At 43.4% G+C, this 14,090-nt stretch overlaps 1 protein-coding gene across 2 annotated transcripts in view; it reads left to right on the top strand.

Annotated features, from left to right (window-relative positions):
* Positions 1–14,090, top strand: part of LOC137542111 (uncharacterized) — a 116,415-nt gene that overhangs the window by 73,836 nt on the left and 28,489 nt on the right. For both annotated transcript variants that reach the window (XM_068263786.1, XM_068263787.1), the window contains exon 8: positions 8,463–8,650. In XM_068263786.1, coding sequence (XP_068119887.1) covers positions 8,463–8,650 — 188 coding nt within the window. The remainder of the gene's footprint in view (positions 1–8,462; positions 8,651–14,090) is intronic.

Genomic DNA, 14,090 nt, shown 5'->3' on the forward strand with positions numbered 1-14,090 from the left:
ATTCGATCACAGTGATCTAATCTGCTGTCTATCGGTGGGAAATCGAGCAAATGTATGGGCACCTTTAGAACTTCTGGACGAGCCTGACTCATCCTTACCATTTTCAGCTATATTTCCCAGGACGAGTCTGGCTCATCCATACCAGCAGAGAAGTTACAGTATTTTCTTGGATCCTCTGCAGAGGACAACCTCACCTCCAGCACTAGTGTGTGAAATGGGGCTCTAGGCAAGATAGCAGTTTTTGCTCACCAGTGATGTTCAACTGGCTTTTTTTTTTTTTTTTTTTTTTTTTTGATTCTTTATTTTCAAAAACAAAATTTGTATATATAACAGAATGGAAAAATAGGCAGAAAAAGAGTGATCCATTATATAACATACCATGTTTGAACCAGTACAAATATTAAGCAGTAGTCAACTACCAGTGTCGGCCCATTGATACATATGACACAGCATGTTCCTACATAGCCTATATCGAATAAACATTTTTGTAATGAGACATCCAGTGCTATATTGAATCGTATATTATAAACCGAGCTGTCAAAACACGTCTGCCCCCATGTGTATCGAGCATGGATGCCTTCTAATACCAAATCGGTATAATTAAAGTTATGGGAAATTCCAGGGCCCAGAGGAATCATACACCTGGAACCACCCATGAGAACTAACCTAATAAAACCAGGGATCCATGAATGGAGTATTATCGCTTATCTGGAAAATCTCAGCTGCAGAGGTGCCATCAAATCATCTCCTAAGTTAAGGTGGCCACTAATGATCCAACCTTTTTCATCCAATCTTGCCATTTCTATGTAATATAAGGGAACTGCCTAAGTTATCCATTCAGAATATTTACTCAGTTTACCCTTCTACTACATAGATGTGGTAAGATTGGATGAAAAAGATTGGATCATTAGTGGCCACCTTTAGGGAGAGGAAAGGGTGAGGTTTTAGAATAAGGAGAGAGTAAGAAGGAAAAAGAGAGAGAAGAGAAGACAGAGGAAACAGAAAAGAGAGAGGTTCAGTGGTGGTACCCAAGGGCACATGCTCTCCGCTAAAGTGGGAGGGTCCCTCGGGACCAGTCCCTAGTTATCCAAAAGTGACCAGAAATGTCGGAGAAGTGAGTCCATCAGATCTGCATTGGTGGCCCTATCAGGTCTTTAAAAGCATCTGAGGCCTCGTATTCAGACCATGGGGCCCAGGTGCGGCTTTATTGTTCATCCTTGTTGTGAAGAGCTAGTCAGGTGTTCCATTTGATCTATAGTCTGTAGTTTCTTCAACCATTCAGAGACCATTGGGGGTTGGGTCAACTTCCAGTGGCGAGCTATCATAATTGTAGCTGCATTGATCATATGTTTTGAGAGAGATTTCTTGTATCTCCCTATGCTTCTAGGTGTATTGTGTAGAAGTGTCAGGCGTTATACGATACGATTATATAAACTATAACCGTATGTATAAAATCAAAAACTAAGGCCTCCTACAAACATAATGGGAGGAGTCTTATATTAAAACGCCCAACCTTAAGTTCTTATAGCGAGTTTCTCAAGCTACTGGTACAAAGAGTGAAAAGTCAGGACAACTCTTAACTTTTAAAATAATTAATTTATTAAATATATAAAATTTGTCAGAAGGATTACAAATCACATAATACGAATCAAACAATAACCACCAAATAATAATAACCACAAGGTACTTTTCGGTATAAGCTGACTATACACTTCAGAGCAAAGTTGACCACAGATATTAACCAATAAAATCAATCACAATAGGCTGTACAAAAACAAGATGGCAGACATTTTATCTTATTTGCAAGGCTTGATTGTAATGCACAATCTAACAAGGGAAAAATATGGAAGCAGATCTAGCTGGTCTAAAAACCTCAATATATAAAACAAGTTTAAAGTTTACTGATATATAAACACTTATTTTACAAAAAATCTGATTTTAAATCAAAGGAAAAAGATGTGAAATTATGCAATTATGACCTGATCTGTAAATGAAACCTTTATATGTCAACCAATCTTTTATCTCTCTCTAACAAGTTATCAATCTTTTATCTCTCTCTTAACAAGAGAAAAATGAACCCAAATCAAACAGGGATATTCCTAGTTGCAATTCCAGGAAGGTCACATGTTCAGGGTGTTCTATACTAGGTATAGAATCATTGAAAATCCAAGCCCCTAACTTAGTTGGCTTTGATATAATTAAAAATGTATAGTTACCAATAAAATGAAATCCGGAATCTTGCCAGGCCTGCACGGCTAACCCGATCTGGGAGTGGCCTCAAGGCTGGTAGAGCGTGATAGTCTGGGATCCCTGCTTTCAGAGGTTGAGAGTGTGTGTGCCTTCAGAGGAGAGTCGGTTTCTTTTATAGAGTGTCCTTTAGAGAGTGTGTATCTCGAGCATTCCTGCACTCTTTATTGGTTTCCTTTGGTCAATAATCCAACCTCCACGGATTAACTAAGATCCATTTGGAGTTGGTGGGCGTATTCTTTCAAATTTCTATTTAACTAGCTCACTTAACTATCAGCCTTATATAAATCATGTGACATTTATTTCTGACTGTGTAATTTCCTCCAGCAGGGGACACACTCGTATAAGATATATTATTCAAAATAAAAGAATAACCTATTGACCTGTTAATACCATGTTCAACACTATGTTGACAATTCATTAAACTTTCCTTTCTTTTAATTCCTTAACACATAAAACTGGTCAGGACACTAGCTCTTTGGGCAAATTCAGCTGGTCAACAATAAGTTATGACTCTGTTTGAGAACAACCATTTATAATCCAAGAATGTTTAGCTCCGCAAACATGGCTCTTGAGTGTGGATAGCTACAAAGTTAATGATTATAACTAGAACACATATGCAAGTTCTGTAGAAAACCTCCTCTGGGGAAAATGGTTTGAATTAAGCATAAGCTGATATATGATATTTAAATATATATATCCCCATATACTATCCACTTAACTATATAAAATATGGGATAATGCTTATTACATTACTATATATGACATGCTATATATAATGACATACTCATATAGAATTCCTGATAAGATTATAAGAAATTCTATATCAGAATCTTCACCTTGTAACTCCAAGCTGTCTCTGGCCAGCTCGCACCTTGGACTGTAAACAAGGACACTTGGCTTCAATATTGTCCAAGAGAAAGTAAACTTTTAAGATTTGCCTAAAGATTAAGAATTATTACTCCAGTAAACATTCTTCAGAGGTCTGTCACTAAACCATGTCCTCTGAATTTCACTACTCACCTTAAATTGACTACACGGGTTTAAATCTTATATAGAGAGCGCTAACCACTACGCCACCGTGCTGATGATTGAAAACTTGACAGAAGGTAGTATGCAGGGTCATCCGAGGGGTCTACTCCCGTTGCTTGGGCCATTATTGATTTAACTGAAGACCAGAATAAGGTCAGGTTTCCGGCAGCTCCAGAAGATATGGAAGAGCGTTCCTCTCTGTTGTGAACATCGCCAACACAGAGGGCTAGAGTTGGGGAATATCCTGTGGGGTCTGTCCGGAGTGAGATACCATTGGGTTAGCATTTTATAGCCCGATTCTTGTATGCAAGCTGAAGTCGAGGATTTTTGTGTAGAGCGTGTGATCTTTTGCCATTGGGTGTCAGAAAAAGTTTTGCCCAGATCCGTTTCCCATCTATTTCGCATGGATGAGGAAAGATCAGAATTAGTTATGAGGAGGGAGTATAGCTGAGAGAGACTCTTTGTAACATAACCCTCTCCATTACATAATTTTTCAAAGGCAGTGAGGTCTCTAGGGAGGCTACTAGGCTTTATTTTTTTATTTTTTTTACTTCGACCTGGTGGGGGCCGGCATCCACCAGGCCCCTAGACTCTCTCAAGGCCCTAGGCAACTGCCTAAAATTGTATTGTGGATAACCCGGCTCAGGAGTGACTGACTTCTCTTCTGCTTCTCCCACCAAATTTTTACTTTGTGACACAGACCGTTTCATCTAAAAGAGCACATACATGAGAGGTGCTTGTTTCTCCAATGTCACGGTCGCGTCCAGGAGGTATTATTAATCTGACCACTCTGAAATACTTACCAGATTTGGGTTAGTACATCTCATTGGGAGTTCTTAAAGTTTCCTTTTTCAAGAGTATTCCATTGCATGGACCTATACGAAGAAGGAACAAAAAGAGTGACAATGAGAGCTCAATATAGTGTAGTATGCACTGGTAAATGAAGGTGTGTGGAAAGAGTATGTGCAATATACTCTCAAGTCAGGGTTACCGCATCGGCAACCACTGTAAAAGCAGGTGGGGAGAAGTTGTTCTCTGTAGATCAAGGAAAAAAGGGGGTACACCCCTCCACCAAGGGTGGATATGTATAACGTAGTATGGATACAGAGGCGCCAGAAGGATAAAAAGATCTGAAACGTTTAAAAATGAGGCGGTAGTGGTGGACTTACCTCCTCCGGGCAGACACAAGAAAATGCCAATCAATTTTCAGCAAACAATTTATTTACGCACTTCAGTACAATACAATGCATTTCGCAGGAGTCACCCGCTTCCTCAGGCAATAAGATGGAGCATATACATAGACAGGTCTTGTGCTATGCCAAGCGCCTACTATACATAGGCGCTTGGCATAGTACCAGACCTGTTTTTGTATATGCTCCATCTTCTTGCCTGGGGAAGCAGGTCTCTCCCGCGAAACGCGTTGTATTTTACTGGAGTATGTAAATAAATTCAGATACAATGCAATGATATATATCGGCGCAACCATTAAAAATGCATGAATTGATATGCAGCCAAAGTCCAACACTTCAGTATAACGTCTTCAGCAAATGTCTATGTAAACCTTTAGCGCTAATCAAACAAGTCCACCACCACAAGCGCTTACCAGATTGCTACAGACCTTAATTACAGGGTCTGTAACATAGCATGGTCAGCGGCCGGTATCTTCCCAGCTGGCCTCCTCTCCCAATACAGGTATCCACAACAGTTCACAGGCTCTCACATGTGGCAATTCCCAGAATCAATCATAAAAAATTATAAACTCTTCTAAGCGTATAAATTTTAAATTTAATAATACTTCAGTTAAAAATAGGCAATAAAAGATCACTCACATCTGGGTCCTCGTAACAGGGACCCAAAGCAGGTTACAGCATTAAAATGATACAGGACACCGTCCAGCCAAATGTCCGCCTCACCCAGGCTGGACGGTGTCCTGTATCATTTTAATGCTGTAATCTGCTTTGTATTGCGAGAGGAGGCCAGCTGGGAAGATACCGGCTGCTGACCTTATTATGCCAAGTTACAGACCCTGTAATTGAGGTCTGTAGCAATCTGGTAAGCGCATCTAATTTTATGGTGCTTGTGGGGGTGGACTTGTTTGATTAGCGCTGAAGGTTTACATAGACATATGTAAATAAATTGTTTGCTGAAAATTGATTGGCATTTTCTTGTGTCTGCCCGGAGGAGGTAAGTCCACCACTACCGCCTCATTTTTAAACATTTGAGATCTTTGTATCCTTCTGGCGCCTCTGTATTCATACTACAATTATATGAAGAAGGAGGCTGTCCTCCCTACACGGGTGCAGCTATTCTGGCTTCTCAACTGTGTGACTGACATTCACGGAGCTCTTTTGGGAAAAAAAGGAGTCCTTAAAGAGAACCAGAGATGAAGCACCCTCATGTATTTTACCTTATAAATCAGTGGGAACATGACAGTAAACACCTAATCTGCTCTTTGTTTCATTGTTCTCTGTTTAATCTGACTGTTATCACCTCTGATAAGAATCCCCGACTGAGCACTCAGTCTGGCTTTGCTACGGAAAGATTATAGCGGAGTCAGTCTTCTCTGGTCTCTTTTCAAGCCCAAGCCTGCCCCCTTGTGGCTCTGCTATAATGACTCAGCTATAATTATTCCCTGCAAAGCCAGACTGAATGCTCAATCGGAGATTCTTATCACAGCTGATAACAGACACTTTTAGCAGTGAGGATGAAACCGAGAGCAGGGTAAGTGTTTTCTCTAATGTTCCCACTGATATATATGGTAAAATACATGAGGGTGCTTCGTCTCTGGTTCCCTTTAAAGGAATCATCAGGGAAAATGTACAAAATGAGGTTTACTCACCTGGGCCTTTCTCCAGCCCCTTGCAGCCGACTGTCCCAAGCCCGACCTCTCCGCCGCCGTCCCGGGCTCCCCGCACGATGCAGAGGATGACCGCAGGGTCAGCCTTACTGCGCCTGCGCAAACTGCCACTGTCAATCATGGCCACGTGGTCGGTCTCTGCACCGTGCGGGGAGCCCGGGATGGCGGCGGAGAGCGGAGCAGTCAGCGTGGGACAGTCTGCTGCAAGGGGCTGGAGAAAGCCCCAGGTGAGTAAACCTCATTTTGTACATGTTCCCTGACAACTCCTTTAAGAATCCCCCATGAGGAGATGACTAGACCAAAACCTGTCAGGAAGAGGTTCAGCGCTGTCAGATTATATGCTTAGTGTAACGGATTGTGCAATATATAGGAAGTAAAAAGAAAGTACAATGTATTTACTCTGGTAAGTATATACAGTATATATGTATAAACGGCTATTTTAGGCTGGTTTCACAGTGGGAGGTTAAAGTCCCACGTTACAGCAGCCAGTAACGCAGCCTAACTCACAGCACTGTAAAATCAATTGTGCTGTTCACAGTGCCCACGTTGCGTTACATTGTAACGCTGCACGTTATACTGGGCTAAGCAGCGTTAGACTGTTTGCACATGCTCAGTAATGTTGGAGGAGGTCTCCCCTCCTCCTACTCTGCGGCCAGCCACATGGCTAATTAATATTCACTGCACTGCAGAGACTGGTGGTAGGACTGTAGTGTTGTCCGGATCATGAACGAATCGTTCATTTGATCCGGATCTTTTTTGTGTGTCGAATCATCCGGATCACCACAATGAAGGATTCGGTTCACAGTGGATGTCTGTCTGGAAGAAACAGAAACATACAGAATGTACAGTGCAGGGAAAGTCCTGTCCTGCTAGTCATTTCACCCAGTCTGCTTCCCTAGTAAAAGGATTCAAATGATTTGGTTCAAAGATCTGGATCTTTTCAATGATCCGATTCAAATGATCCGAATCCTTAAAAAGATCCGGACTTCCTATCACTAACCTGGAGCGGCTGCTTTGAGAGCCGCATAACGCAGCTCAATCTGACGTCCAACTTCAACACCACCATGCATTGCGTTAGGGGCACGTTATGCGACCATAACATCCCCTAAAACGCAACATCTTGGTGGGAAAGTAGCCTTAAAGAGAACCTGTACTGAGTAAAAATATTTAAAATAAACTCATGAGGTAACTTCAAATGAACATTACATAGTTACCTTGCCATCAATTCCTCTCAGAAGCTCACCATTTTCTTCTGACAATAATCCCATCCAGTTCTGACAATATTTTGTCAGATCTGAAATATATCAGTTGCTGTCAGTAAAATATCAGTTGCTGTCAGTTATAGCTGAGAGGAAAACGGATGTACCAAGTAATGTCCATGTTTCCCTATGGCTCAAGTGGGCGATGTTACAGTTTAACTGTGTGCTGACCAGAAAGCTGTTATGGGTAATGGCTATTTTCAAAATGGAGGACGGAAAATTCCCTTGATCATAGTGAACAAACAGGACGCAGGACAGGAGAAAGACACTGAGGAGTAGACTACATGGAAGGTAAGTATGACTTGTGTATGCTTATTTTGACTTTTATTTTCAGTACAGGTTTTCTTTAAAGAGGAACTGTAACATAAAAAGATCCCCTGGGGGGTACTCACCTCGGGTGGGGGAAGCCTCCGGATCCTAATGAGGCTTCCCACGCCGTCCTCCATCCGTCAGGGGTCTCGCTGCAGCCCTCCGTGGAGTCCGGGCACCGGTGACGTCAATATTTACCTTCCTGGCTCCTGCGCAGGCGCTCTGACGGCTGTCGGCTCCGAACTACACGGAAATACCCGATCGCCGTCGGGTCCGCTCTACTGCGCAGGCGCAAGTTTCCTGCGCCTGCGCAGTAGAGCGGACCCGAATGAGATCGGGTATTTCCGTGTAGTTCGGAATGGAAAGTCGCCACAGCGCCCCCGCTGGAGCCAGCAAAGGTAAATATTGAACTGACAGTCGGCACAGTCGCCGGCTGTTCGGAGGGCTGCAGCGAGACCCCCGTGGGACAGAGGACGGCGTGGGAAGCCTCATTAGGATCCGGAGGCTTCCCCCACCCGAGGTGAGTACCCCCCAGGGGATCTTTTGAATGTTACAGAGTCTCTTTAAGGGTTAGTTTTCCACAATAGTTTGAAATTTAAATTTAATACATTGTCAAATTTATGATTTTTTTTTCATATAAATTGTATATTGCAGTGTTCACCTCTCTACTTGCCATAGAAAATCCTTTTGAAAATAGTTTTATTTTCCTTTGTGGGTTATAGCTGGTAAAATGCATATACATTTCTTGTTTACTACAGCTGGGCATTTACATTTGAGAATACTTCAGAGGATCCAGGGAAACCCTATATACAGACGATGAAGAAAAAGAAGAAGAAAAAGCTTGAAGAAGTGACCTCTGCATATATGGTTCCTTGGCTATCCTATGAAAGTCACCAGCAAGGCCTCTCACTAGCAAAAAAGCTCATTGAGGAGCTGGAGAAAAAATGTAAGTAGTGACAACTTTCCGTACTGGGAAGAATGCAAGAGCGATCTGGTGATCTTTGAAAAAGGCAGTAGTTTCAGAACCAAAAACAAGTTGCTATATGGACAGACAGAGCGCGCTTGATAAGGGCGAGTTTGAGCGATCCGCCGGGCGGATCGCTCAAACTCACCCTTATCAAGCGAACGACAGCCTGTACACACCCCCGATTTAGCGGGGGAACGACGGGACGTTCAAACGACCCGTCGTTCGCGGAAATCCGACGTGTGTATGGGCCTGTAGGATTATTCCTTATCAATCGAGCCGCTGATGGCTCGATTGTTATCTGACAGGTCCGATGACCCGCCGGATAGATTCCCTGCTCAATCCCCGCAGGCGGACAATAGCGGGGTATCGAGCGGAAGATGAGGAGCGCCCGCAGGGACGAGAGGGAATCGATCCGGCCGCCCGTGGGGACGCAGCAGGAGTCGATCTGGCGGCTAATCGAGCCGCTGGGTCTACTCGTCTATGCCCAGTATTACAGAAAAATCTAACAGAAGAATCTAACAGAAAATTGTATGGTGTATTCCCAGCATAAGACCTCCTTGAAATGGCTGCAGCATGAGAGTACAGAAGAAATCTTCTATCCAACTCTCCAAAATGGTAGGGTGACATTACATCTCTTCTGTAATAAACTCCAAAACTGAGATCTCTTCTTGGTGCAATTTGGTACACTTTTTTTTCGCTTAATTCATTTTATCAAGAGTGTCTGAGACAAAACATTGGTAGGATTTTAGAAATCCGTGCAGAACTGTCTCAGACATCTTAAGAAATCACTAGCTAGTGCAGATTCCTTCTTAACCTCCTTAGCGGTATGCCTGACACGGTGTTGGGCATACCGCTGTCTGTCCTCAGGAGTGCCCCAGGATGAATTAATTTGCAGTAATAGATGCAAAACCTTTAGCTAGCACTAGGCTAGCTAGTAAAAGTGTCCGGCACCCCTGGATCCCCCCGTTTATACATTACCCAGCCTGGCTCCAGCGATCACACAGCCTTCCCGCACAGCTCCGGTCTCATTATGGGGAGGATCGGGTTTGCGCATGACGTCTGCAAAGTCATGACCTCGTGTGCGATCCTCCTCATAGTGAAGAGTGGAGCTGTCCGGGGATGCTGCGCCGATCACTGTAGCCAGGCTGGGTAATGTATAAACAGGGGGATCCAGGGGTGCCGGACACTTGTACTAGCTAGCCTAGTGCTAGCTAAAGGTTTTGCAGCTATTACTGCACATTTATTCATCCTGGGGCACAAAGTAACAAAACCTCCTAAACGGCGTAACGCTCAGGAGGTTAAAGAATACCCGAAGTGACATGTGACATGATGATAGACACGTGTATGTACAGTGTCTAGCACACAAATAACTATGCTGTTCCTTTTTTTCTTTCTCTGTCTGAAAGAGTTAAATATCAGGTATGTAAGTGGCTGACTCAGTCCTGACTCGGATAGGAAGTGACTACAGTGTGACCCTCACTGATAAAAACAATTCCAACTATAAAACACTTTCCTATCAGAAAATGGCTTCTGAGAGCAGGAAAGAGATAAAAAGGGGAATTTCTTACCAGTGAGGGTCACACTGTAGTCACTTCCTGTCTGAGTCAGGACTGAGTCAGCCACTTACATACCTGATATTTAACTCTTTCAGGCAGAGAAAGAAAAAAAGGAACACAGCATAGTTATTTGTGTGCTTGGCACTGTACATACCCATGTCTATCTCATCATGTCACATGTTACTTCGGTTATCCTTTAAAGGACACTCGAGGTGAAAATAAACTGATGAGAAAAACAATTGTATCTATCCTCCCCCTCCTAAAAATGACTTTTTTAGATATTCCACAGATTTATTTTAGATTAAAATCTAGTTTTGAAGTTTTTACCGTTTCATTGTCTCTGCTCAATGACACCTTCGTTGCTGTATGTCAGAGCTCAAATCTATCATCTATTGACCTTTTTTTTATCTCTTTTCTGCTCTCAGAAGCCATTTACTGACAGCAAAGTGTTTTATGGCTGTAATTTCTTATCAGTGGGGGTTATGCTATAGTCTGACCCAGTCCTGACCCAGATAGAAACTGTCACTTTTATACCTGATGTTTAACTCTTTCAGGCAGAGAAAGAAAAAAAAGGAACACAGGACAGTTATTAGTGTGCTTGGCACTGTACATACCCATGTCTATCTCATCATGTCACATGTCACCTCGGGTATCCTTTAAACTGTTGTAAAATAGGAGGAGTATCTCAGACAGTGCAGAGTGTGAGGGAAATGCATTGATACAGAAAAAAGAAGTTAGAATAGCATAAATATATTATTTACGGTAGATTATGTTCGATTAACTGACAAGATGTGATGTAAATAAGTATATAATATAAATGTATTAGAACCGAAACAGAGGATCAATGCCCAGCACTGCTGCACTATCTGTAGAACTGCTATTAATAAGCACTTCTTAATCTGCGGCAGTTTAGGAATGGATTTGCACTTTTCTTAAAGGGACTCCGAACTCTGATTAAAAATAAAATTTGAACTTACCCGGGGCTTTCTCCATCCCAGCCCTGGTCGGGACGTCCCACGCCGGCCTCCTGGCTCTTCTCCCGGCGGCTGTCCGCATAGCGCGGACAGGCCGGGCCCCCGGGCGACACTGGCGAGTGTCGGGGCTTCTTCTTCCCCATACGTCACGAATGACGTCACACGCCGGCCGACGCGCGTCATGACGGCGGCCGGCGTGATAGCACGGCGCATGCGCGGTTTAATCGCGCATGCGCCGTGCTGTCACGCCGGCCGCCGTCATGACGCGCGGCGGCCGGCGTGTGACGTCATTCGTGACGTATGGGGAAGAAGAAGCCCCGACACTCGCCAGTGTCGCCCGGGGGACCGGCCTGTCCGTGCTATGCGGACAGCCGCCGGGAGAAGAGCCAGGAGGCCGGCGTGGGACGTCCCGACCAGGGCTGGGATGGAGAAAGCCCCGGGTAAGTTCAAATTTTATTTTTAATCAGAGCTCGGAGTCCCTTTAAAGGACCACTATTGCGAATCATTTCATTTTTAATCCCCTCACAGTAGATACATCAAGTATACAAAATCCTTACTGTTTTATTTTTAATTTTTTTTTCAGATATGGCCCTTTAATTTGCCATATATCACTGTAGCTTGTGTCCGTCAGTCCCTGAAGTAACGCTGACATACTTTTGTAACTGTAAGGCAGGGAACACACTTGACTGTTTTCGTGCGCGTTTTCTGCACAGAAAAACTGAGAACTCATGTTAATCAATGTGCTAGTACACACTTACTGTGTTGTTCCCGCGCAGAAAAAAAACTGACATTCTGCATCCTGATACTGCACATTTTGGCAGTTTTCTGTATCAATTACCTCAGCTGCTGTGAAAAAAACGCGCGCGTTTTCCTGCATGGAAACACACTTAGTGTGCAGAAAAAGTATGCAGAAAAACGCGCGCGGAAAACTGAAAGTCAAGTGTGTTCCCTGCCTAAAGCCATAGCAGGGGGGGCCTTGTCAGGTATTGAGGAAAAAAACCACAAAAACGATAAAACAAATGGTTTAGCCCTGCTCTCCCTAACTGCCAAAACTGTATAATAAAAACTCACGCTCTGCCCGTCTTCCCATCATCATAAGCCAATTACATGTAAAGGACCCCCGCACACAGGCATTGAGGGAGGCAGCTGTAAGCGCAGAATCTGCTGCGTAATGAGCTGCTCTCCATCCATTCACTGCGTGTCTGCCTGTAGAAGAAACCAGTGACGGGCTGTGTAATGAGCCGCTCTGGCTTCAATCGCCTCAGCTCTGCCTCTCATGACGCACTTCACTAATTAGCCACTCCCCCCTCCATTCATTTGCTGAACAAGTATTTAATTTTTAAGGCGTCTTAATATTTATTCCTATGAATATATGGGGGGGGGGGGGAGTGGATAATTAGTCAAGTGCATCATGAGTGGCAGAGCCGAGGCATTTGAAGCCCTACTGTAGATAAAAAACACACATTTTGTTTGGCTATTCTTACCGTTTATCACAAAACTTAGATTATGTTCCTGTCACAATTAATGATGATTTGATTATGAAATAATTCTGCAGTGTGCATTTTTAACTATGAACTGAGAAAATGAAAGTATTTTAATGGTTTAAATGGGTCTCATTAGCTCAGGTAACATATATTCCCTTTCACCAATTAGTGCTGTATCAGATAGTGCTGGAAGTGTGCACAGGAGCAAGCACTGCTTCTGTTACAAGACTTATATCTATGTCCTCGTGGCTTAGATGAAGTCACAGAGGACGTAGATATACTGTAGTGGTTGATAAAGTGGTTAAAATGTACCCAAGCTCGGGTCAAAAAGGAAATGCCAAGGGCTTTGTCAGGGCTGCGCTCCTCTTCAAGCACGAGTGCGGCCTTACTGGGCCTGTGCAAGTACAGCCTCCTGCGCAGTAAGCCGGAGCTGCTCCTGCCTGATCCACTAGAGGGCCCCGCCAAGTGACAGCAAGAGCATGGAGGACTTAAGAAGCCTCCATAGGATCCAGAGGCATTTATTTTCTTAGGTAAGAATTTCCTTTTTGACTCCATCTTGTAATCCTAGCGCATTGTCTACTGTTCATAGTTACATAGTTATTTTGGTTGAAAAAAGACATGCGTCCATCGAGTTCAACCAGTACAAAGTACAACTCCAGCCCGTCCCCCACATATCCCTGTTGATCCAGAGGAAGGCGAAAAAACCCCCACAAGGCATGGTCCAATTAGCCCCAAAAGGGAAAAATTCCTTCCTGACTCCAGATGGCAATCAGATAAAATCCCTGGATCAACATCATTAGGCATTACCTAGTAATTGTAGCCATGGATGTCATTCAACGCAAGGAAAGCATCTAAGCCCCCTTTAAATGCAGGTATAGAGTTTGCCATAACGACTTCCTGTGGCAATGCATTCCACATCTTAATCATTCTTACTGTAAAGAACCCTTTCCTAAATAAATGGCTAAAACGTTTTTCCTCCATGCGTAGATCATGTCCTCTAGTCCTTTGAGAAGGCCTAGGGACAAAAAGCTCATCCGGCAAGCTATTATATTGCCCTCTGATGTATTTATACATGTTAATTAAATCTCCTCTAAGACGTCTTTTCTCTAGACTAAATAAACCCAGTTTATCTAACCTTTCTTGGTAAGCGAGACCTTCCATCCCACGTATCAATTTTGTTGCTCGTCGCTGCACCTGCTCTAAAACTGCAATATCTTTCCTGTAATGTGGTGCCCAGAACTGAATTCCATATTCCAGATGTGGTCTAAACAGGGGAAATATTATGCTCGCATCTCAAGTTTTTATTTCCCTTTTAATGCATCCCAAAATTTTGTTAGCTTTAGCTGCAGCGGCTTGGCATTGAGTACGATTATTTAACTTGTTGTCGATGAGTACTCCTAAGTCC

Source organism: Hyperolius riggenbachi, chromosome 12 (assembly GCF_040937935.1).
Source record: "Hyperolius riggenbachi isolate aHypRig1 chromosome 12, aHypRig1.pri, whole genome shotgun sequence".
Classification (NCBI taxonomy): Eukaryota; Metazoa; Chordata; class Amphibia; order Anura; family Hyperoliidae; genus Hyperolius; species Hyperolius riggenbachi.